Source organism: Mytilus edulis, chromosome 5 (assembly GCF_963676685.1).
Source record: "Mytilus edulis chromosome 5, xbMytEdul2.2, whole genome shotgun sequence".
Taxonomy (NCBI): Eukaryota; Metazoa; Mollusca; class Bivalvia; order Mytilida; family Mytilidae; genus Mytilus; species Mytilus edulis.
The window spans coordinates 37,986,286-38,013,997 of NC_092348.1; the positions used below are offsets into that span (position 1 = coordinate 37,986,286).

The window sequence follows — 27,712 nt, forward strand, 5'->3', positions numbered from 1 at the left end:
GATAGTGCGAGTGGGGCATTCGTGTACTGAGGACACATTCTTGTTTATTTTTGTTTTTGTAAGGGGGGGAGGGGAGGTAGGATGAAATCAAACAAGGTACATGTATTTTCCAACTTGCATGTAAGATATCAATTTTGAATTCTTGATTTATTTAATTTTACCTTAGATCACCTAAGTACATCCTTAATGTATTTTGATGCGTACATCATAATGGAATCCGTCAAATACGCGTAATTGGACTTTTGTATTTGCTGCATTTTAATGAGGTAGTTACATCGTCATAGAGCTTTCATGTCACAATCAAGTTGTGTTGATTTATGCATATTAACAATAGGCTGTTTGGTCTTTAACCTCATTTGCATGGATCATTGACATATATATATAGATTAGGTTAAGTTTATGTGATACTTGACTGTCCCTCTGGTATCTTTCTCTCTAGTAACGTAGTTAAATATTTATCTCAAAGACTTCAAATTCAATTATGATCTGTTCAGCAGGAACATTTCAGTGCATGCATTTTTGTTATTTAATCAATCCTACTGCAACATTAGATACATGTACAAATATTTTTATGTATGATATTAAAAAAAAGCTGTCATTTCAGATTTTAAAAACAGCATGTGGAAAGTCTGTTGCCAACCATTTACAGCAAGTGTATTCATCAAGTAAAACTAAAGAGAGAAGGAGAAGAAGTAACTCCTGCTGTGGTCTCCAGCTCCCAGAATGCATTGTTAAGTGTTCATCTGATGATAAAGATCACCCAGGGTAAGTTAATTAACCCTTTCCTTCATAATGACGCCTGTGTAGTACCTCAGTTGAAAAGATTTGACTATGAAATGTCTGCATAAAATTTGTATCTAATATGAAAAGGATATCTGACTTAAATTTATTTGATGAAATATTTGTTTTTCCCAATGCATTAATACTTCTAAGCATATTTTCAGCATTTTATTGAAAAATACTATGCGAATCAAGTATACAAAAAAAAAATCTCCATTGAGGAAAGGGTTAAATACAATATAAAGAGTTTCTGGTTTATAACTTCTACGCCATATTGTCTCTGGTGGAGTTTTGATTATCATTGTCATTTATATTGTCATACCATGTTTTCTTATTTTCATATTGAATCTTTCATTGAATATTGATTGCTGGGGACATGGAAATACCAGGTGTCCATCCCTCTGACCTGTCTTGTTAGTGCTTTCACAGGTACAATTTTTGACAGCTTTTATAAAACTCTTACAATAGGTTAGGATCAGTGATATCTTGTATACATAAGTTCTGTAATGTTGGACAATCATGACTTTCTTTTTAAAAAAAAGAGTAATGCCCTTGGAAATATTATATTTATGGAAATTGGCCTCATTGAGGCTCTCACAGGTGCATTTTTGCCTCTTTTTTATAGTATAAGCAATATCTCAGATAATTTCTATACTGGTGGACAATGGACTTTTTTATAAGAGTTATGCCCCTTCAAAATAACAAATATCAAACATCAGAACTCTTTTTTTTTAAGAATTATTAAACCCTTATCGAAATACTGCAAAATCGTTATTTGTGAAATATAATTATCCTAATTAGGCTTTAAAACCTAAAATATAATATTCTTTTAAAGATGCTATAAAAAATGAAAGAAGTGGCTGAAAATAGAATCTGGCTTTGAAAGATGAATTGCAATAGTACAAAATTCTAAACGTAAATATATTTGATTACCTACTATAGAATTTTTCACATATTGAAGTCTATTAACCAAGAATGATTTTTCATAAGTATTTTTACTGACGTAATTTGTTTTCAAATGTCATGCGAGACTTACAAGTATTATATTATTACATTATAATAAGATCAAATTTTCTACAGATGAAAATGAGAATATTTCTCTGCATTATTACTTTCCAATCACCTTGAATATGACTTCTATTATAACTTAAATTTAATGACGGTGTCGGAAATAAAAGATTTTTTGATGTATGGATGATTTGGTATTGTACGATTTTCAGAGGATTTAATTGTATATAGATACAATCTAAATGGGGTTTCCATATTAAGTTTTAAAAGTGAAAGCTATTAACAGTTTTAAACTTAAATGTATTTTGAAAAAATATCGCTGCTAATTCATGACATATAAGGTACCAATAGGGTAAAATGATTTCCATATTTGATTAATTGAATTTGTTTGCTTGCATTGAATGAAAGCTTATAGTTTGTATTTTAATTTAAAATAAAAAATAACATTTGACAACATATTAACCCAGTCATACATATTAATATCCAAATATTTGAAAGTTAGTGAATATTAGAAGTTAAACAGTAATTCGGAAGCGTTTGAAATAATCCCTTCATAACCAAACAATGGAAATGTCAATAAAATCTCGATATGAATTTGCTCGTAAATTTAAATTTTGTTTAATTATTTACCCTTAGACATGTTCCAATAATTGGAACCTGGCGTGAATTGTTAGTTAAACAAATAAAATATCTAACGAAAAATTTCACCTTTTATTTTCTTTCAAATGTTTGTATTTAAATTTGTGGCATTCTACCGAGTTCCTTAGCAATAGTTGTATTTGACATTATCAATTCCATTATTCCGCCTGTTTATCAGAATTGTATCATGAATTGTACATTTTCTTTAGTATAGCCGAAAAATCAAATACATTTTAAATCACTTGTTATCCTAAATGATCACATTTGAAGAAAATTAATAGTTTTGAAGTGATGTATATACAGTCAAAATATATTGATTATATATATGTAAAATTAGAAAATTGATTAAAGAGCAAGCTTTATTCGGTGAGTGACTTAAAAAGGTGTGCAGTTTTAGGATCTCTTATCTAATGTAAAGTGACAAAAAACAGCATATTATATATTTAACGATGGAAATGGAAGAATGTCCGCCAACGGAGGAGGAAATTTGGTAAGTCTTTTCATTGATATGTTTTAGACCCTATGGAGGACATTTAGTGTCTACATTCATTTAGATTTGTTGGGAATATAGTTTTGTTCAATAGTAGAAAAATATCCTTTAGGCTTGTTGCAGAATATCTTCAAGTCACCACAATACAATTTATCAACATAAGTACAAAATTTCTTCTTCCACAAAAATATTGAATACACTGTAGTTGAAAACTTTTTAACAATTTAACTGCCACTCAAATAAATATTATAAACTCTCAAAAGAATAATGAAAATTTAAAAAAAAATTTTTTTTTTAGTGGATTTTAATGTATTCAAAGACTGTATCACAAGAATTGTTTGTCATTTTAAAACAGTAATACATGGTTACTAGTGTATTGATGTGACAGTGCAGACTCAACTGCAACATAATTAGTAGCTGTAATATCAGGCAGTATTTAAAGCAATGTTCATAAGAAAATTGATATTTATTTTGTTATTGTAATAAGCTCTATATTTGCAACCCTTATATATAAGAATTAAACATTTGAACGTTTGTGTTAAAAAAAATAATTATTATATTTATCTATTTCAAAAGATTGATAGCTCTTGTATTATTTCATACCCGTAGCCAGGGGGGGTTCGGGGCGTTCGGACGAACCCCCCCCTTGAAATCAAATAAGCACTGTTAAAGTCAACGTTTTGTTCAAATTGTGACTGTTAAAGTCGAGTTCATGAGTCCAACGAACCCCCCCTTGGAAATTCCTGGCTACGGGCCTGTATTTTGATATATTACTCAGATAGTTTTGGGAGTATAGGAATTCTTGTTTGTATGATTGTTTGTTATTATGTCTGTTATTATGTCCATATGTCAAACATTTGGTCATGTTTATCTACTTAATGATTGTATTTCAAACTTTTGATTTATACATTTGGACCTAATTTGCTTTTAAATCATTTTGATTGTTAAGAGTTTTTGTATAAAATTAAGTATCACCAATCCAAAGACTTAAAAATGATTATGGTTTATTGTTGGTCATCTCAATGAGATTGATTTTCTTCGTTTGAGCCGAGCCGATGAGGCTAAAGTGAGAAAAGCAATCGAGTTGAGATGACCAATGATAATCTGTTTATTGCTATTTTTCCTAATACAATGCTGTTGAATTCATTGACAATGGCATGTGCACCCTTAGGTTTGAGCGATAATGTTTCATATCACTCTACTGTGTTGAAAAAGGAAATTATCAGTCAGTAAAGATCAAAGGAAAATTTTGTAAAAATAGTGATAAATCATTTTATGTGACTTGACATTTACTTGTTGTAATTTGTATTTGGATAGTACTTAAACTAAGAGTTTTCCAAATGTTTTGAAATTATTCCATGGTTTCTTGGTCCAGAAAAAACAGTATATAGATCAGTTTTGGCTAATGTTACTGAAATAACAATTTTTTTCTAGATGTTTGACGCTTAATTATCAGGTATTCAGCCGCTTCAATAGTATTTCTTACCAAGTACCTTCAAAGTATCTTCAAATATTTGTTGTAAATGACTAAATTACAGTTATTCCTTTCCAGCTAAGCTGTAGGTCCCATCTATATTTTGACCTCTTTTGTAATGAGACAATGACAAGAATTTTAAAACATATTTCATAAAATAAAAATGAACAAAAATGAGAACACTTTAAGTTGTAGTGTTGATTTGCGTTTTTAATTAATTTGATCTTTTTTTGGTGAAACATTAAAGATCATGTCTGGTACTCTCGAATTCTTAAATCAAGATATATGGATCTTTGTTGAAGTGTTGTTAAATTGATCTTGAAAAATTGGCAACAGTAATAAGTATTTAAACTCTGAAATACCCAGGTGTATATGATACATGAAATAGAACTTTTTTGTTGTGCGAAAAAAATCCTGAATTTACCATCCTGCTGAATGCTGAAGAGCACTTCGAAATTAAAAGCTTTAATTGTCTGCTTCAAGAGGCCCACCTCCTCCATTAAATGCACAATAACAAGAGTCCCTTAAATTTGGACTTAAAAGTTTAAAGAAAATAACTGTCTAATCGGTTGGAACTTAGGTCTTTACTCATTACATGCACACAAAATCAAAGTAACAAAAAAGAAAAAAGACTCAAAGCACAATTCTAAGAGTGCTCACAGTTATTTAATACTTAAATCTAGCTCAAAGCTCACTTTCATCAAGTAACTAAAGTCATGCATACCTGCCTACTGTCACTATATGTGGGTGATTTCCCCCATGGAAGCTCTCAAATGGAAATTTTGTAAGAGCATTTTTGTCTACAATTTTTAAACAAAACAGTAGTTATATAATTCCTTTAGGCTTTTAAAAGTATGAAGAAGCCAAAAAAACACATTAAACTACATTTGAAGGCCCCTTTTAAGGTTTTGTAGGACTACAAGAGCCATCAAATATGATAAAAGCATAAGAGACCATGTGCAATGTTATGATCTATTAGTATCAACAGGATTTAGAATCACATATTTTAGGCCAGCCAATTCTGTACATATTTTTTTTCCCATTGTAATTAACTTTAATATGATTTGATTAAATGCCTTAAGCTCATCTCAGCAAGTCTTGAATACTTTCAAAATGTATATTTCGTAACACAGAAAAAAGCATTTGAATTAATCAACTCATTTAATTTTGTAAATTTTCTGATTGGCTAAAATTAACATGGAACATGCATTGTATAACTATAAAACTTTTGAGCTTATAAAGTTTTATATGTTTTTTTCTGTCATTATTAAGTCAAATTACACGGTCAAATTTTTGATGAACCCCTATAGATGAGCCCTGAACCTGGCTTTAAACTTTTTCAGTCCTTTTCCACTGGTAGTTTTCTGTGATTATAATATATAGAAAATGTAATAATGGTCCATATTTGATCAATAATTCATAGAATTGTTTATGGAAATAAAAGTGTTTAATAAACAGTGAAACTAATATAAATCAGACTGTAAATGAATGAATTCTTTGGGTTCTATTTAAGGACAATTTTATAATCAATTTTAACAAGTATGTATTATTCAGAGAAGCAAATATGATGACTTTGTGAGTAAATAAGTTGTTTTTGAAGATGAAGTGTATGAAGAAATGATTTACATTAATTAATCAAATTATTGAATGGAGCATGTACTAAGATTTGATTTCAATAGTAATTACATAAAACCAATACCAAAACTTCAAAGGTAAAGAAATATTATGATGTTTGATATGTCATAATTTTCAAATATATATATCTAGAGCCATGTATGTTGGTGCATTGATAAGGTTTTGCTTGGAACATAATTAATACAGCTACATATGTGTTTCTTTTGTGTTACAGAAAACAATCAGTCAATTTTAACAAATGCATAAAACATTATTTTTTCAATTACTCATGTAAAATAGCAGATATGTCAAGGGTAAATGTGGGTGGGGCCGGGGTGTGTGGGGGTGGGGGATTTGTTTTGATATTCTTGTAGCAGTATCTTAATTGTACTTCAAATGTAAGCAAGAATTAACTCTTTTTGATTTTATGTATGAATCTATCATAAATAATCTATAAGACTTCTGTTGTTACTATAGATTTTTCAGATTAATTACATTTACAATGAGTTGTTTCCCTTTGCAGATGGCATTTTATTCATGTTGCTATTTGTAATATTTTGTGTACTGTGGATTCATCTATTATAGTGGGGACTACCATTAATTTTTGTGGATTTCATGGGTACAGATAAACCACAAATTTAAATGTTCGACTAAATACAAGTTTTCTATAAGGTTGTACGAAGACTGTTACTGTGAGTTGTCAAAACCACGAATTCAAATATCCATGAAAAATGCAAGTTTTTATCAGTCCACGAAAATTAGTTCACATGAAAATAAATGGTTCTACAGTATGTGGAATCTCTCCTCATTTTATTTTTGGATAACTTACTCTTTCTTTTCGAGCCTTCAACTTTTCAACATAGGGATCCTACATTCTGTTAGCGTAGTCATCTTATCGGCGGCATCCACCCGAGGAGGGGCTACTGACTTTCCTTTAGGGTATAACTGTGTTGACAGCACTTGCCAAATCCTACCCTGTCCTACATAGTAAAAAATGAAAAACATACCCTGTTCTAAACAGAAATGTTAAAAAACATACCATGTTCTAGACCCGCTCAGAAAATGTATACCCTGTTCTAGACACGTTTTTTACTACAATTGACCAAGGATTAAGAACAAAGCAAAACAAAATATTTTTGATCAACTCATTTTGCTCCTATAAACAGTTAAATAATGACCTGTTCTAGACAAATACTTTGTTTAAAAAAAAAAGACCCTGTTTTCACCAGCAGGGCATGAAAAAACGACCCTGTTCTAACCAGCAAGACATGAAAAAGGGACCCTATTCTAACCAACAGGGCATGAAAAAGATACCCTGTTTTGCGGCACACTCATACCAAATAAAATATCGGAAGTAACCCCCCGGGGGCTTCCACAAATATTCACTCTATGATTAAAGTTTTTGAAATTTTATTAACTTTCTTAAACTATCCTCGGTTTCTACCAAACTTGGACAGAAGCTTGTTTCTGATTATAAGATAGTATCCAGAAGAAAGTTTTGTAAAAATAAAATTCCCTTTTTTCGTATTTACTTATAAATGGACTGAGTTTTTTTCTGCCAGGAATCATTACATTCACTCTGTGGTTAAAGTTTTTTATTTTTTTAACTTTCTTAAACTATCCTGGGTTTCTACCAAACTAAGACAGAAGCTTGTTTATGATTATATATTTTTTTATAGTATCCAGAAGAAAGTTTTGTAAAAATAAAATTCCATTTTTCCGTATTTCACTTATAAATGGACTGCCAGGAAATATTACATTCACTTTGTGGTTAAAGTTTTTAAAATTTTAAGAACTTTCTTAAACTATCCTGGGTTTCTACCTAATTGGACAGAAGCTTGTTTCTGATTATAAGATAGTATCCAAAAGAAAGTTTTGTAAAAATAAAATTCTATTTTTCCGTATTTTACTTATAAATGGACTGAGTTTTTTTCTACCAGGAAACATTACATTCACTCTGTGGTTAAAGTTTTTAAAATTTTAATAACTTTCTTAAACTAACCTGGGTTTCTACCAAAACTTGGATAGAAGCTTGTTTATGATTATAAGATATATATCCAGAAGAAAGTTTTGTAAAAATAAAATTCCCTTTTTCCGTATTTTACTTATAAATGGACTGCCAGGAAATATTACATTCACTCTGTGGTTAAAGTTTTTAAATTTTAATAACTTTCTTAAACTATCCTGGGTTTCTACCAAACTTGGACAGAGGCTTGTTTATGATTATATTTTTTTTAGATAGTATCCAGAAGAAAGTTTTGTAAAAATAAAATTCCATTTTTCCGTATTTTACTTATAAATGGACTGAGTTTTTTTCTGCCAGGAAACATTACATTCACTCTGTGGTTAAAGTTTTTAAAATTTTAATAACTTTCTTAAACTATTCTGGGTTTCTACCAAACTTTGACAGAAGCTTGTTTAGGATCATAAGATAGTATCCAGAAGTAAATTTTGTAAAAAAATAAATCCATTTTTTCCGTATTTACTTTTAAATGGACTTAGATTTTCTGCCAGGAAACAAAACATTCACTCTGTGGTTAAAGTTTTTAAATTTTGATAACTTTCTTATACTATTTTAAATTTGTACCAAACTTCAACAGAAGCTTGTTTATGAACTAAAGCTAGTGTCTAGTAGGAATTTTTGTTAAAATTATGTACCAATGTATCTGAATTTTCTTATAAATGGACTTAGTTTTTTTTCCAGTTAACAACTACAACAATATAAACTGCAGCTGTTATGTTTCTAAGAAGTGACGTCATCCATGTTTTGATGTATTTATTTAAGACTTAAACATGTTAGATAAATTGTATGTTGTGGACCTTCTTCAAACATTTTATTTGCTTTAAATATGTTCCTTTAATGCAATGGTGTACATACTTAGATAGTAGAATTATATGCAAGTGAACCTAAGTGTTCTCAATTATCAAGGAAAGTTTCTAACGGACTTTCTGTCACCACAATATCATGAGGCTTGAAAACTGAAGTACTGGTAATGTTTAAACTGTCATAATCTTTTCATTGATAATATACTTATAATAAATACAACATAATTGAAAGTTTTTTATTGAATGATCAGTTCCTGTCACATGAATTCCTTTCAAGTTGTTAGTTGTTTGTTAATAAAGGATTTTTTATGAAGTAACTGTGCGTCAAATAAGATTTTCTTATCTGACACTATGTAAATTTAAACCATGTCGGGATCTCTTTATAATATTACAAAGTGATGAGCTTATAATCTTGTTAGGTATCAAAATAAGCCAAAATTTTACATAGGGGGTAAATTTAAATTGCTGACAGTTAAAAAAAGAAATATTATGACTGTGTTGAAAGAAAGATAATTTGTTTAATGGAAGATAAATTTGTTTGCAGTGATTTACTAGTCTGACATAAGTATATGCTAATATGTTTCTGCATGTCCATAGAAACAATGTTTACGGAAATAACAGGAGTAATTTTATTAAAACTTTAAAAACAAGACCAATTAATGGTTCTGCCTAACTATTACTGCCTTATATACTATTTATTTCTTCAATTGTCTTTCTAAATTGAATCATTAATACTTTCTTTCTTAGTATATATAAAAATAAGGAGATGTGGTATGATTGCCAATAAGACACCTTATAATCCATCTGATTACAAAATACTTGGATGTTAGCAATTCTAGGCAACCATTTGGCCTTCGATAATGAGAAAACCCAAACTGTATTGTCAGCTATAAAAGCCCCAACATGTAAAATGTGAAATGATTCAAACAGTAAACTAACAAAATAATTTACGAAAAAAATATGACAACATTAACCAGCGCCATCCGCTGGACTACAGGTTCCTGACTTGCAACAGGTACATTAATTACAGAGTGGTGCAGGGTAAAACATGTTTGTGAGCACTAAAATTTCCTCTAACCTTGGACAGTGCCAAACAACACAACATAAAGAACAAACTGTAAAAATAAGACACAATTGGTTTAACTAGATATGTTAGACGAGACACAAAAACAACTATACAAAAACAAAGACCCTAAGCACAGTAATAGGGGTACTCACAGTAAACCCCGTTTAGAATCTTTTAGGTTAAAGGACTAATTTGGTTCAAACTTTATTAGACAAAGATGAATCGGTTGAAGTTATAAATATAACAAAGAAGATGTGGTATGATTGCCAATGAGACAACTGTCCACAAGAGACCAAAATGACACAAACATAAACAACTATAGGTCACCGTTTGGCCTTCAACAATGAGCAAAGCCCATACTGCATAGTCAGCTATAAAAGGCAATGATAAGACAATGTAAAACAATTCAAACGAGAAAACTAACGGCCATATTTATATAAAAAAATGAAGTTGCCTACGTTAAGGTCCCTTATTGTCGTGTTGTTCCTTAATATTTAAAGAATCTATCCATCAAATTTTGGGTTTGATTATTCCTGATGAATGTAAATTCAGAATAGTACTTTGGATGAATCAAGATTAAAAAGTGCTATTTAATTTCTTTCAATTGAGCTTGTATGATCTTGTATAGTCTTTTATAACTGACTATACGTTAAGGTTTATTCTCATTGTTGAAGGACAGACAATTATGCCTACAATTCAGCATGCTAACAACCTCTTTATCTGAAAATTGGTGAACAGTTATGTTTCATTGGCAATCATACCAAAGATCATCTTCTTATTTTTATATTGTGTAAAAACTTTTTACTCTGGAAAGCAGAGACCAATTATGAATTATTAATGTGTGCCAAAAAAGTGATGAAAAAAATATTCTGAAATGTTACTTCATGTCTTTATTATATCCACAGATATTTGTTTTGCCTAATATTTTATTTAAAATTATTCTTTGTGAAAGATGTATATTGATATGTTTTTTATGCAGTTGTTATTCAATAAGCATACAAAATTTAGGTCAATAAATATTTGATATTCAATGGTAAACATTAGCTTTTATAGTTTTTTATGAAAGAAGAGTTGAAATTTTTAAAAGCACTTATGAATTTGTGGTTTCCATTTCTATAAATAAACAACCATAATTGAAAAAATCTTAACAGAAAATTTTATTACTTTGAACATCATATATATGGAAAATAAATTTGAGTGCTTAGAAAACTTCAAACTTTCAATGTACTCAAACATATTAAAAAGTTTGACTGAAGTATAAGTAATTATTCATAATTAAAAATTAAACACAAGGATATGATATGTACTAGACAACCTTAAGGTTTTGGAAAAAGCTAAGGAAATTTCTATTTTTCATTTCCTAAATTTCAAATTCGTGATGACATCCATCCATGTAAAGTTAAAATTTGGATAGATCCAAAAATGGTCTATTAAATTTGCAATAAAAATTTGTATTTGAGAATATTCACTTTATACATTTTTATTATTTTTGTATTATTACCTAATGAAATGTGCTTGTCAATTTCACATCCACTTCATTTATTTCTGACAGTGATGGTCAATATAAATAATTAAATTCTAATTCGTAAACTTAAACGAACATAAAATATTTATCAAATAACCACAAACTCTTACATGGGAGATGCCACTTGCAAGAGACAAGCGCACATTTTATTATAAATATGAGTAAATATTGTGGAAAGTTCATATAAAAACACATGTATTAAGCAGCTTGTACTGGTTTCCCCATACTAGTGGTATAAAAACTGAAATAGATAAAATAAATAGTAATATAGGGTTATTGCATGAATATTGGGGAATATTGTCCCGAGTAGAATTTTATATTGCACGAACTTGCGAGTGCAATATATGTTCTACGAGGGACAATATTCCCCAATATTCATGCAATAACCCTTTTATTGTATAGCAATATAATATTTGAAAGTAAAAATTGGTTTAAACTAAGATTTTCTCGTTAATGACGTCATGAATTTTGAAGATTTATTGCACTAGTGCAATATTAGAGTTTATTGCACGCTAACTTTTGGTTACGTTCTGTGGAAAATATTATATTGCTATACAATAATATTATTTATTTGGCAAAATATGCTACTAGATATACATATGTAGGAAGATGTGGTGTGAGTGCCAATGAGATAACTCTCCTTCCAAATAACAATTTATAAAAGTAAACCATTACAGGTCAATGTACGGCCTTCAACACGGAGCCTTGGACTGCAATGGCTTGAATGACTTTAAACCACATGAGTTCACACATGCATGAACTCCATATGCCAATCGAACTGACCTTACTATAATAAACTAAACAGTCGTGTCAACTATAAACAAACATCACCTTTACTTGTTCGACTTTTGTACAACTTTGATAAATACATAATTTTAGCCTAAGAACGTTCAGTTTCAGAAAATTGGAAATCATTATAAGTCTTTAAGAAATTTGAAAAAGTACTTTGACAAAATAAATATTTGCAGTTTTACTTTTCCAAAACTGTCTCATGTACTGGTCAGTCAATTGGTTTAATTGGTTAAATTATCTTACATTATTCAAGATCTGTTTGAATATTAGAAGTATGAAAAATAACACCTGACCTAATCTTTATTTCAAATATAGCCTCTTTACACAATTTTCATGTAATCAATACAAACAAAATCAAATGTGTTAAAAACAATATTTAAAAGGTTAACTTGTTCAGAAAATTAAATTTCCTATATAGTTCAATGCTTTAAAGTTCTTGTGTAAAAATACTGAATAAAAGTACTGTTGACAAAAGAATGTAAAGTACAAGTCTATTTATTTTGTTTCATTTCTAACATTGTCCTTCAATTATTTTATTCTGTCTATTATTTTATACTGTCCATTATTTTATAATGTCCATTATTTTATACTGTCCATTATTTAGATTACTACTGCCGTCACTTTGAAATTCAACTGTCTGAAAACAAGCTTACAGAGATGGATTGGATGGGCTTGATCCCTAACCGGGGGCCTTATGGAACTACCTATATATTAAATGCAAAGACTTTTTACAATTATCACTTCAAACATTTTCAGAGATGGATTAGAAAGGGACTTGAGGTCAAACCCCTTATGGACCTATAAATATAAATACATAGACTTTTAAAAGTGCACTTCAAACATTGGCTTATCATGGGGTCCCACATACATGTACCCCTCAATTTTTTCAAAATCCTGGATCTGCTCTTGGCTGCACATACAGCTTCAATTCAACCTACAGACAGTTCTGACGGAAAGGTACCTCTTTTGCCTATTCTTTTATTTCTCATTCTCATTTTCTCAAAAAAAACCACATGACTTATATAGTAAAAGTTAAGATATTGGTTCATGCGAACCTTAATTATCATCAAAATAACAGTTGTCTAATGCAGACTGTGGAACTTTCTATTAGCAAGATCGTTGGCTCTACAAAATTGTCCCAATTCCTGCATTATATTGTCCAAGTTTAAAGTGAATGAGTGCCCATTATAAATAAATGTGTTTGGGCAAAACCCACAAAAACAATTTAAGACAAATATAAACCAATTGTAAAAAGCCAATTTCTACCTGACTTCTGATAGGGTTCAAAACAAAGGTAATTTGTCAGCAAAAGAAACAGTACTTATTAAGTGTTATCAACTCTTACAGTTAGCAACCAAGATCCTGAAACTTCTAAGTGGAAGATTTTTATCTACCTGTGAGGGGGAGGACAGGGGTAAGGGAGATGGGGAGAAAGGGGGTAGGAGAAAGGAGAGGAAGGCTGGGAGAAAGGAGAAAAAGTTGGAGAAAGGAGAAAAAATAAAATATCTCTCCTTATAAAATATTTTCTAATATTTCAAGAAAAAATATCTCAAAAGGAGATGTTTTATTCTAATGGGAGAAAGGAGAACAGGGGTAGGAGAAAGGAGAAGAGGGGTGGGAGAAGGGAGAAGGGTACCCCCCTGTCCTCCCCCTCACCTGTGAGAAGAGATCTCCAATTATTTGAAATATTAACACCTGGGCAACTTTGATTACCATTTTGAACTATTAGTAAGGAAGATAGAGTTGTCCTTCTTCTAACATATTTGTAATTATTTCTGTGTAGTCTCTAGGTGAAACCACTTAACTTAAGTTTTTCAAAACATTATACATGTGAACAATTTTAAAATAAATAATGTATTAGAGAAATAACAGTTAATTTAGAGTTGAAATATTTCAGTATTTGTTACTGTTACATGTTCCATGGTAATTATGAGGTTTTAGCCCTCACAGACAAGTTAAACCCTAGCACATTCTTTATGTGCCTTTCCCATCTATGGTCTCCAATCCTAATTTTAATTGACAAGGGTTGCAACTTTTCCAACCAAAGGTATGTTACTGTGAGGATCATACAGGTATTCTTGCTTCAACCCAGGGCTTCCAAAATATACTTGAGCCAGCCGGACATTTTTTGTCTTAATACCTATTTCAGGGGAGGATTCAGCCATTCTTAAAAAGGGGGGTCCAACTATATGTCCCCATTTAAATGCATTGATCGTCCCCAAAAAAGGGGTTAAAACCCCCAGAAGCCTCACCCTGGATTCGCCACTGAATTTCTATCCCTGAATAATTCTAATAAAAGGGAAACAATATGTTTTACTTATATAAAAAATAATTTAGTTGACATGGTATAGTTAATGAAGTTAGAAAGTAGCATCGTCATACCCTTATTAGCAAAGCCCAGACTTTAGGTGTGTAATTAAATCAAATTGGGTATGTATGTCAGAGCAAACAAGTGTAGGCCGGTTGGAAGCTTCAAGTACATGTAGTAATTATAATAATAAATGTTTTTAAAACAGATTTACCAAAGTTTACTAAATCAATATTAGGCTTTAAGATATCAGAGAAATATGTTGTACTTTTATAAGGAGATAAAAAGGATTCATATATTGATTTTTAGGCAACAATTTTTGCCTTTCATCTTTAAAGTATAACATTAATATATTACTCTTTTAAATCCTACAAAACTCATATGGGATTACAGAGGTATAGATGAGTCCTTGAAGACGTTATTTAACTGTTATCTTTATAAGTTATGTCATTATCTTCTATTCATTACCTGTATATTTATGCACCTCATTTTTCTCTTGTTTGTATTTTTGTTTTTTGCCCTATTTTTCTCTATTCTTAATTTTTTTGGTATATTTCTTTAGATTTTGCCAATTATTTGCTGTTCTGTCAACCCAAGTAATACCCTTGTTGCAGTGTCTTTTTAGGTATTTAAAACTATATTACATCTCGTGCATAGATCTTCCATTTTTAATTGGAAATATTTTACTGAAGCACAAGTTATACATTTTAAGATCAGATAGTAGTTGAATAAGATATTAAAAAAAAGATAAAGACTAGTGCATTACAGGAAATTATTATTAGATCAGAGTTCATGGCATTTATATTTGTAAATGTAAGCTTAAGAAGATCAGTTAAAGTTTTCTGACACACAAAGTTTTATATTATTTGATAATTATCACAAGGTGAGAATTCTAAAATAAAATTTTAATCACAATCATGTATTGCATAATTCTTATAATCTTTAATAATTATTCTTCATAAACTTCTTGAACTTTAAGTTGTTATTTGAATTCACTGAGTGTGTATGAAATATGCTGTCTGTGTTGAAACTTATTATGATTACGGGAACTTTTCACTCCTGAGCTTTTTCATGAGATTAAAAAATATTTGCCTTAATTAAACTCTATAAATCACAAAAAAAGCAGTATATATATTTATAACTTTAAAAAAAAAAATCAATTCTAAATACTTTGGACAATTATTTTCGTGGATTGCTGAACACTTGTATATTGGTGTATATTTGATTTCGTGGTTTTGCCCATCTCTTATACAAAGCATTTTGAAATATGTTCTTTCTTGAATATTTGTATTCATGGTTCACCTGTACCAACATTAATGAAACCCATGAAAGTTGGTATCCAATGAATAATAATGAATCCACAGTATCTTGGACTCAAACACTACTTTAAGGTGGGACCTAACACTACAGGGAGATAACTCTAACTGTTGTGTTGTAAAAGGAATATTAAGCTTCTCAATGATAAAAAATGGTGTTTGTCAAACTGCTATATAACCAGTGTAATTTTTCTGACAAAACTGTTGGTTCAAAATTTTTTAAATTTCTATATTTTTGTTAAAGGGTCAAAGTTAATAATTTGACAAAATTTAATGAAAATCAAACGAGCCAAATTAATTTTAGTGAAAGTGTTGGGTACCTCCTAAGTTAATTCATACACCAAATAACATAATATGATCAATCATGAGGAGCCTGTATTATTCAGTGGTTGTTGTTTTTATGCCCGATTTATGGGCATTATGCTTCCATGGTCTTTGCCTCCTTTCATCTATCCATTCATCCGTCTGCCACGCTTCAGGTTCAAGTTTTTGGTCAAGGTAGTTTTTGATGAAGTTGAAGTCCAATCAACTTGAAACTTAGTACACTTATGATATGACCTTTCTAATTTTAATGCCAAATTAGAGTTTTGACCCCAATTTCACATTCCACTGAACATAGAAAATGATAGTGCGTGTGGGGCATCCATGTATTATGGACACATTCTTGTTTGCTATATATCATATTTGTTTTTCATTCATTAGTTTGTACATAAATCAGCCCGTTAGTGCTCTAGTTTGAATTGTTTTACTTTTGTCCTTTCGAGGCTTATTAATTTTTTGTTACTAGCTAACATGGGGTATGGGTTTTACTCATTGTTGAGGCCGTATAGTGACCTATAGTAGTTAGTTTCTGTGTCATTAGGTCTCTTTAACAGTGGAGAGTTATGTTTTATTGGCAATCATACCACATCTTCTTTATTTTATAATCAACCGCTTACAAGTACAGTCAATAAACTGTAATTGTTTGAGTAGTTTGATCTAACATTTCAGAATTTCTTATAGCAATGATACATAGCTTAAAATTAACATGCTTGTTCATTTGTTGTACTAAAGGACCTATCTTTGCTTGAAAAAAATCATTCTGAGAAAAAATTAACACTAAAAAATGAATTGAGTTATCTTTCTTTATCTATACATTTATTTAAAATAATATATTATAAAGTTATATTTGAAATATTTTAACTTGAAATATGTTTATAAATACATATCATTTGATTATTAGGCCACGGTTTTTTAATTTGTTGGTTTACGGATTTTCTCCATGAAAAAGTCGGGTCGGTCGGTCGGGAAAAAAATAAAAAAAATATCTTTCAAGACAGAAAACTGATATGCAAAATAAATATATATTTCACCTTTCTATAATAATATGTTTGTTATCCTATTTTGTCATCATTTCTTAAATTTTAGTTTAATAAAATATTATTGCTCAGTTGTAATAAAAATTGCATGACATTGCCTAATAATTTCCCGTAAAAAAGGGGGTGCACGGACAAAGACGTAATTAAATTTCATAAAGGAAGACAAATTCACATAGCTCTTAATCAATTCCAGAAAACTTGGTGAATAATGATCTTCAAGAACGAAAACTGATAAAGAAATAAATGTAAAAGCGTGGTAAGAAAATAATTTTCAACACACGCGTCAAAAACGTAATAGACTCGTCCACTGGAAAAAATGAGAATATCGGGTTAATCTGTTGTCACGCATTCCCGTTTTTATCCAAATGGACGAATTTTTTTTATTATCTATGAAACAAGAAAATTTTAAATGATCTGTTAATATTCAGTACTTTAACTTGATGTCCTGAACTTCCATCTGTCCACATTTGGACAAGTCTATTTCTATGAGAAGATGCATCTTACGGACTGTTGACAAATAAGAGAAACGAACTTATTGTGTAATTGGTTTTAAACACGAGTTTCGTTCCACAAAAATATTTGTCCAAACGACATGTCAAGTTCATTAATAATTGATTTATCTATTTTTAGAAACGTAAACTGGAAGTTTCATTTTTTCACAACAGAAAGTGTTATCAATTCTGTTAGTGATTAATGCATTTCATTTTATAAAAAAAGGATAATTTATTTATTTTTCAGGGATAATGCATTTGTTAGGGTCGGCGGGAATGAAAAAGCATGAAAAGTCAATTTTATTTTTATTCTGGAAATCGGCAAAATCAGGTCGGCGGATCCGTAAACCAACAAATTAAAAAATCCTGGCCTTACAGGACTCAATCCATAATTGCCATTTGGCAATGAGGTTTAGAAGTCAAATTTCAGTCTATGGAAATGCTTCAATGAATTTTATACATGAAATGATTGACAAGCAATATTATGATCAAGAATATTAAAGTGACTGGCCTTCATCTCACAAAAAAATCTTACAACTACAATTGATTGTAAGCATACTAGTTTGTTCATGCCTTATGGTTGATTTGAATCGGAAGATTTTCTATGTAACGCAGGACTGGGCATTTAAGCTAAGATAAAGTAAAAAACAAATATAAAAACTAATGTGCATTCAATAAATAAGATATTTAAATTTATAAAGAGATCAGAGATCATGGCATAAAATGACTTCAGATGTCACTTTTAATATATAGACTTAATTGTTTGAAAGTAGAACTTTTTGTTTCAAACATTAATAGAAGTGATGTAAATTAAACACTGCTTTTAGCAGCCCTTTTGGTGTAATTTTGTACAAATATGTTTGAAACCATTTATACTGATATATTATTGTCTTATGCCAAAAAATAATGTGATAAAAGTTAAACCCCCTCTTTTCCATAAAAAATCACACAATTATAGAAAAAAAAAGAAAAAAAAAATGAGTTTAAAGTTAAATTTGTTGTCAATTGTATTTGTGTGTATTCTGAGACATGATATGATCTGATATGACAGGAGAACTCCTTGTAGAACATTTTTATTGAACAAATAGTGCAAACTTATCAATTTGTTTTCTCATAGGCAAGATACTAAAGAAGAATTTTTATTTAAGATTGCTACTCACAGTTTGAAATTTTTGATTGCACACAAAAGTGCATGCATACATACTAAAATTGATCTGAGACATTCAAATTTTGAAAAATACAATAACTCTCCATGGGACATATTTAATGGCAGAAAAGTGCATGCCTCGTAATGACGGGATATTTGCAACATAAATATTTATTTTCAAATAAATTTTTATGTCCTTAACGCTTTATTAGTGACAGAGGCAATAATATTCATCTTCAAATAAAGAAGTTTATGAAATATAATAAATTTGATTCAGATAAATTAACAAAAGATAATTTATATCCCTGAGAAAGTGTTTCTTTTGGATCTTTTATCAAGCCTTAAATTGATGTTTTCTTGCGCTTTGACGGACATAATTTTAATAAGATTTAGAATTATTAAAATTTAAGTCATGCTGCTTTTATGATAAAAGAAATGATGGCTTTACATATGAAATATACATGATAAAGTCAAACAAAATAATGATGCTTGGCAACTGTGGTTTATCATGAAAGAATTTGTCCAAGGGTGCTATAGAAATCTTGTTCAATTATTGCTGTCTGTTCGCCATACCTTTCTGTATGTTTATCTTACCAAATTTTATTTGAAAGGTTTTATTTTCTATTAAAAACTGATTTATAACTATTTTTATTTCTCTTTATTTTATTTCATCTAACATGGCATGTTAAGCAATAGTAAAAGCCAGTTTTATGACTAAAATACTAGGCAAAGATTTAATTGGTCTATTGTCAATAGTCAGTCATAGAGGCAGCAGTTTTCCGTTAGAAACTGATATTGATCTTAAACAAGTATATGATTTGTAAATATTTTTGTGGATTAATTGACTTTTTAAATGGAACTATTTCCTAATTAGTGATGGAAAATTGCTTTTTAGACGGATATTGAATTTTGTTACATTTCTCATTGTTACATTTTTTCCGGAGTTAAACAACTATGGAAGCAGGGGGATTTTCAAGTGTTGTTCAGTCTGTTCATGCTAAACATAAATGGCTAAACTTCTATAACTCTTCCAAGTAAGTTAACTTTTTATAAATATTTGTTAATTTATTATAGTTTTTGTTAAGTATCATATTTTTTAAAGTTTTTCAGTTAGATTCTTTGAATATTTGCTTGCCCAAGTTTTGGTAAGACAAGATGGACATCACTTTCACATATTTGAATTGAAGTTGCAATTCTGTTTAGCTCTCCTGGCCCACAGTGCCAAATGAGCTTTTCTCATCAATTGGCTTCTGTTAATCCTTGTCCATTGTCATTAACTTTTACAAAAATCTTCTCCGCCAGATTTAACAAAAAAAACTTCATTGGAGTACATTTGTACATGTATATCTAGTTCAAAAAATATGTCCAATGACCCAACCTCAGCCAACCAAGATGGCAGACATGGCAAATTTAGAACAACAGGGTAAAATTCAAGTTTAATGTCTATAATTTAAAAACATTTATAAATAGAGAAAAAACTGAGCTTTACCAATTGTCCATAGATGTCTTAACTGTCATGCGACTTCTTTTAGGAGTAATTGCCTTTACTTGACAAATTTTACCATTTCTTTTTATTTTGCTTATTATTTTAAAAAATATAAAAGACAATAAAAAACTTGAAATTACAAAAATGATCAGCATGACAAATTCAACAAATAAGTTGAGTGGTTGAAAGTCAACTTATTATAAGAGTTATTGCCATTGGAGGAGGATTTTTACCAATCTGTCGTCTGTCATCCAAGACAGACACCAAGTAATGAGAAAAGCTCATTTGACCAGATTTTCAACTTCACATCAAAACATGTGAAATCGATGTCCGTTCTCAATTTTAATATTTATTGCGCTTTTGACTTATATCGTAAATATGATGATGACTACTACATTGTACTAAGATATATGAACTTGAAAAAGCAAAAAATTATCATCAAGACCAGATCTACTAACAAGAAAAAAATGTTTTAATATAGTTGGGAGACTCACTCTTTATCAGAGTGATTGCCCTTAATTAATAAATAAGGATTTTTGTTTACCTTCTTTTGTGTTTTGAGCAAAAAACTAAAGAAGATAGAGAGAAACTTTACAAACAAAATGATGATCAAAGAAATTCACAACACATTCTATTATAAAAGTTACTTTATCTGAGTTATCTCCCCTTATATCTGTGTTATCTCCCCTTACATCTGTGTTATCTCCCCTTACATGGCAAAGTTGAAAAAAATGAATCAAACAAAAATATTCTGGTGGTTTTTTTTAATGCAGCTGTAAATACAATAAAAAACGCTTAATTTTCTATATTTATAACATGATAAGTCTTACACAACTATAACATACAGTTGAATTAACTGCCCTCAAAATTTGCACATTTCATTAAAAATCTAGACTGATTGTTATCTGCTATTTAAAAAAAACAAGTTGGAGGAAGACACCAAACTACCTTAGAAAGGATTATTATATTTTATACGCAAAATTAATATATACTGGTACTCAGTAACTAAGTATTTACAGACATCTCGTCATTGGTATTAGTCAGTCATAAGTATCAGTCACGGTTGCAAAGACTTTACAAAAGATGTATCAATTTCTTAATCTGTTTTACATCATTTCACATGAAAAAATATTCACATTTGTTTTACCAAAGGTACATGAATATAAGAATATATGGTATGAGTGCCAATGTATTATATTATAAGGTGTAGATATGATATGGAATTTTCCATAACATACACACTGTAACTAATATCATAATCCTCTCAGCAGATAAGGGTGTGATATTAAAAAAGCCATATGATATTTTCTATATATCACATGTATCCTTTTGATACTTAAATATAAGTCAGTATTATGAGAGTATTAAAGGAATTCTTGTCAAGAAAGAAAATTTATGTGTTAAGGTAATCATGTCAAAGTTTTGACATTTTAATTTTACTAAATGTTATTGAAACTTGAGGAAAATAACTTTAAATATTATTTAATCAGGTGACTTCAATACTGATCTGTAGTCTTTCATCTATTGAAAATTAAACCTATAAATAAAAATATTCTTACATCACAGAAATAATATTAGTTGATCCTTTGAACTTGTGGTTTATTTCAGCCTACAGGTAGAACCTATCTGAAATTAAAACTTTTGATTGGGAAGATTTTAACATCTTAATTTACTAAACACCATGTAGTGCAGATTCAATGAAAGAGTTCAATTTTTCCTAGTTTCTGGCTTAACACTGGGTTTGTTTCTGACATGTTTCACAGATAATGTAAATCTGTTGAACTTTGAGTTAGTGTTCTCCTCAGTATTTCAAACTGCACCAAGTATTTGAAAAAGCTCCTCAAATATATCAGGCTTAAAACATGTTTTTTATAAAAAAAAAAAAAAAAAAAAAAAAAAAAGAGATTTTGTATGATTGCCAATGAGACAACGCTCCACAAGAGACCAGAATGACACAGACATTAACAGGTTTAGGGGGAGGGTTGGGTTCCCGCTAACATGTTTAAGCCCGCCACATTATTTATGTATGTGCCTGTCCCAAGTCAGGAGCCTGTAATTCAGTGGTTGTCGTTGTTTATGTGTTACATATTTGTTTTTCGTTCATTTTTTTACATAAATAAGGCCGTTAGTTTTCTCGTTTGAATTGTTTTACATTGTCTTATCGGGGCCTTTTATAGCTGAATATGCGGTATGGGCTTTGCTCATTGTTGAAGGCTGTACGGTGACCTATAATGTCTGTGTCATTTTGGTCTTTTGTGGATAGTTGTTTCATTGGCAATCATACCACATCTTCTTTTTTATATTAACAACTATGACACATGTTTCATCTACTTAGACTGACATCAATGGCACTAAATTGAGGCCAAATCACAAGAAATAGAACTATGTTTCTGTAAAATTATAGCTCAATTTTTATAATATATTCTATTACAAAATCTGTTCAATAGCACATTATGGTGCCTATCACCATGATAGGTATCATTAAGTATATCTGAGAGTAATAACTTAACAGTGGCAAATCCAGAAATTTCATAAAGGGAGTGGCGTCTGGAGGGGGCACTGACTCATCCAGTAGAGGGGTCCCACTCAACTCATGCTTCAGTGATCCCAAAATAATCAACTATTTTTTCCAACAAAAAGGGGGGGGGGGGCTAAGACACCCTTGGTCCTCTCACTAGATAAACCACTGTTTAAGTACAAATGTACTCGCACTTAAGGTCACATTTTTATTTGTATCTTTGGTAAAAAATTTTGGTTCAAGGTTTTATCCAGAAATTGATCAAGGGTACATACTACATAGGGTCATGTGTTGTGTTTCTTTCTTTATTTAGTGTTGGCAACTGTAAATTAAATGTTACTGATATCATTGCCTGGAGTTATCTACCTTTAAGCACTTAAATATAATGATTTGCTTTCTTTTAAGTCAATTATAATTTGTAAAAACTAATAAAACAAACAAAGTGTTTTATATTATACTTTTAGTTGCATGCTGTGAACCCATTAACTTTATGATTTATATGAACATTTTGTAAATGACCGATTTGGTATAATCAGTCTTTCAAAATTATAATTTATTTTTTAGTCTACAAATTTTGACAAAGTCACGACTTATTTTAATAACCTGGTACGGATGTGTATTGACAAATATTATAAACACCTTTAAAGAGTTGGCCTTTTTTGTTCAATGTAACATATTTCAATAAGACTTATTAATCTTTAAGTGTCTATGTGGTCAATGACAAAGACGATCTGAAAGAAAACCTTAATATCTGTGTATCCTTGGGCTTAAACTTAGAGTCGTATTTGTCAACATTGATTAAGTCTTTATTATCATGAAATGGCGAGGGATAATTGGTATGTAAAAAGGTAAGAAATCTTTTATCAAATTAATAATTTCTATAATGGAGGCAGCGAGAAGTCACAGTGATTTAAGGTAATTTTCTTTTATAGTAAACTTTCTGCAAGAATATTTATAAAGTGTTTTGTGCAGTTTTTTTCAACTTTCCAAATAGTTTTAATTGATCTAAATTGTTGAGGTCTGCTTTATCTTGAATTTGATAGTTTTAATTTAAAAACAAAATATATGGAATAGACCTAGAGAGTAGTTGAAGTCTTTGTACAGGAATTTAATGGATTGTTTTTGCTTATGTCAATTTTAAGATTACTTCTTCTTGCATGTTACTATGAATAAAACAAAAATGTTTATAGGGTCAAAGCTTCTTAATTAAGATGCTTTATTCATCTGCTTAGGTTTTTCACGCACCACAGTTGCTGCAGCCTTGTTGATATTTTTTTATTTATTTGACATCAGATATTAAAATAAAAGTTGTTCTTTCAAGCACATTGAAAAATTCTGTTTCTTTTTAGCATTCTTCATATTTTATTTTGTTTGTTTGTTGACATTAGTGTCATAAAAGTCTCTGTCAATATGTCATTGTTCTTGTAGATCACCACATTTTGGTTATTTGCTTGTCTGATAAGATGAACCATGATTTTTTGTTGTTGAAATATTGTAAATACAGAAACAAACTGAAAAAAAATTAGTTTTTTTAGGAAACATTTTGTTACCCAAGAGTTTATGGTTTTATTGGCTTGTGTATGTACTAACATAGTTACTTTAAAATAAAAAAAGAAGAAGTTAAAGCTACTGGGGATACTGAAATTGTATGGACTACCTAGAAATCTTCGGCCATCTTAACTACTCACCACCTGCAATCTACATAGCAACTTAAACTACACACTTTAAGTAAAGATTATATATATACTGAAATGAAATGCCAAGATTTCTTTATTTGAAACAAAGATAAATTCTGCACAGTTTTTTGAAAAGTGCAAATATATCAAAGACTAATAGGGGGATATCAATGGTGGTTTTACACCTTATACTGGAGGGGTAAAAGGTTGTTTTTCTGAATATTTGACTTTATATTAATAAAAGTGATGAATCGAGTAGGTCTTTAGAAGTTAAAATTGTTTAGAAATATTTTTTTCTCTGTCTAGCGGTCAGTATAACATTGTATTAGGCTCATGAAAATTGTGCACATAGACCTCCAACATGGTACAAAAGGGAAGTAATTATCACACAAATTTAGTCACTCAATCATAATCTATCTATTAGGTTCATAACAATAAAAACTAGCATTTAAAATTTAAATTTTGATTACTTCATTTCTTATAATGCAACATTGTTTTGAAATCGCCATATTTGATCTCTTATCTATGTTCATTGTTCAATGATAGAAATAATAAATGCATGCAATAATTTCTGAATTTACAGTAAAAGTTTCCTCTAAATGGTACAAAAAATTTGAAAATTAATCAAAAAAAGCTTTGTGCTAAAAAAGGATTTCATTTAACAAACTTCCTATGATTCAGATAAACTCCAGGACACACATTTTTGAAAACTTTGTCTGTTAAATGTCTGGTAAAATTTGAATATCAAAAGTCTATATATTTTGTGAATACTGGTGTTGACAAGAAAAAATGTTTCCTTGCACATGTGCTGCTTAGTTATAACTGCTACTGTATATAAGTAACATTTCACAAAAACTCACAAGTTATTCTTGCTCTTGATCAACCCATGTTTTCTCTTATTCTTAAATGCTACAATAGCAGATTACCAAATGCCATATTAACATTGTCTATTTTGGTCCTAACTAAAGGTCATTACTAAGCACATAACGAAACATCCCATCTGTCATACATAACGAAACATCCCATCTGTCATACAGCTGAGACAAAACATTGTGGTATCATACTCTTTTGAAATTTACATTGTATTAGGCTCATGAAAATTGTGCACATAGACCTCCAACATGGTACAAAAGGGAAGTAATTATCACACAAATTTAGTCACTCAATCAAAATCTATCTATTAGGTTCATAACAATAAAAACTAGCATTTAAAATTTTTTAAATTTTGATTACTTCATTTCTTATAATGCAACATTGTTTTGAAATCGCCATATTTGATCTCTTATCTATGTTCATTGTTCAATGATAGAAATAATAAATGCATGCAATAATTTCTGAATTTTCATTTCAGAAAAAATGTTTCCTTGCACATGTGCTGCTTATAGTTATAACTGCTACTGTATATAAGTAACATTTCACAAAAACTCACAAGTTATTCTTGCTCTTGATCAACCCATGTTTTCTCTTATTCTTAAATGCTACAATAGCAGATTACCAAATGCCATATTAACATTGTCTATTTTGGTCCTAACTAAAGGTCATTACTAAGCACATAACGAAACATCCCATCTGTCATACAGCTGAGACAAAACATTGTGGTATCATACTCTTTTGAAACATGTTCATGAATATCTATAATAGAATAAAGTATAAATTTAAAAAAGAGCTTTAGCATTTGCATATATTTGTGGGAAGTTTATATATTATGGCAAAAGAATGTTCTACACATTTTTTTTATCTTTTTTTTTAATATTGTACTCCAGATTTGAGTGAAAGGGAGATAACTCCAGATTAAATTGAAAGTATTTTTTAATAAGCCTTTTCCACTATTTACATGATTTAAAAGGATCTTTTTTGTACTATTTATTCAGCTATAGTGCTACTCAGGTAGACAAAATTGACATTAAAACAATCTTATTGAATCGGACTAATTGTGACTTACTGTTATCATAACATTATAATAAGATAAAAAATGTTTTTTGTTGTTGAGATAAACAATAAGTTTACCTGGCATATATTGCCATGTGTTAAATGTATTAAAGGGGCACTAGCTGCCAAATTCATGTTCAACGATTTGACTCAAATTCTAATATCTTGTTTATAACAATGTAAAACATTTTTCCAAACTATCAAAAGTATAAAATAAACAGTTTATACAGGACATGGTCTCAATAAGATGTAGCTTCATTTCGTAAGAATTTTAGCCAAGAAGCCATCTAAATACTATCAAGTTGACCTTCTATGACCATATAAGCAATGTAAACATAAACAGAGATATAAATAGATTAAGCAGCTCTTGCAATTAGATTTTTATAGGTCTGTTAAATTTTGTTTTATAAATTATAAATTTATGTTTATTGTTGTTTTTATACGACCGCAAAATTTGAAAAAATTTTCGTCGTATATTGCTATCACGTTGGCGTCGTCGTCTGCGTCGTCGTCGTCGTCCGAATACTTTTAGTTTTCGCACTCTAACTTTAGTAAAAATGAATGGAAATCTATGAAATTTTAACACAAGGTTTATGACCACAAAAGGACGGTTGGTATTGATTTTGGGAGTTTTGGTCCCAACATTTTAGGAATTAGGGGCCAAAAAGGGCCCAAATAAGCATTTTCTTGGTTTTCGCACTATAACTTTAGTTTAAGTTAATAGAAATCTATGAAATTTTGACACAAGGTTTATGACCACAAAAGAACGGTTGGGATTGATTTTGGCAGTTTTGGTTTCAACAGTTTAGGAATTAGGGGCCAAAAAAGGGCCCAAATAAGCATTATTCTTGGTTTTCGCACAATAACTTTAGTTTAAGTAAATAGAAATCTATGAAATTTAAACACAAGGTTTATGACCATAAAAGGAAGGTTGGTATTGATTTTGGGAGTTTTGGTCCCAACAGAATAAGGGGCCCAAAGGGTCCAAAATTAAACTTTGTTTGATTTCATCAAAATTGAATAATTGGGGTTCTTTGATATGCCGAATCTAACTGTCATGACTGTGTATGTAGATTCTTAACTTTTGGTCCTGTTTTCAAATTGGTCTACATTAAGGTCCAAAGGGTCCAAAATTAAACTTAGTTTGATTTTGACAAAAAATGAATCAGTTAGGTTCTTTGATATGCTGAATCTAAAAATGTACTTAGATTCTTGATTATTGGCCCAGTTTTCAAGTTGGTCCAAATCGGGGTCCAAAATTAAACTTTG

At 29.9% G+C, this 27,712-nt stretch overlaps 1 protein-coding gene across 3 annotated transcripts in view; it reads left to right on the forward strand.

Annotated features, from left to right (window-relative positions):
- Positions 1–556: 556 nt before the first annotated feature.
- LOC139523606 (myosin-7-like) overlaps positions 557–27,712 on the forward strand; it is a 67,979-nt gene continuing 40,823 nt past the window's right edge. The window contains exon 1 of one of the 3 annotated variants that reach the window (XM_071317748.1): positions 557–765. In XM_071317748.1, the coding sequence (XP_071173849.1) occupies positions 572–765 (194 nt within the window). In that variant the 5' untranslated portion in view covers positions 557–571. Of the gene's footprint in view, positions 766–2,777; positions 2,918–19,749; positions 19,869–27,712 lie in introns of those variants that run through there. The other 2 variants (XM_071317753.1, XM_071317751.1) reach the window with 2 other exon arrangements.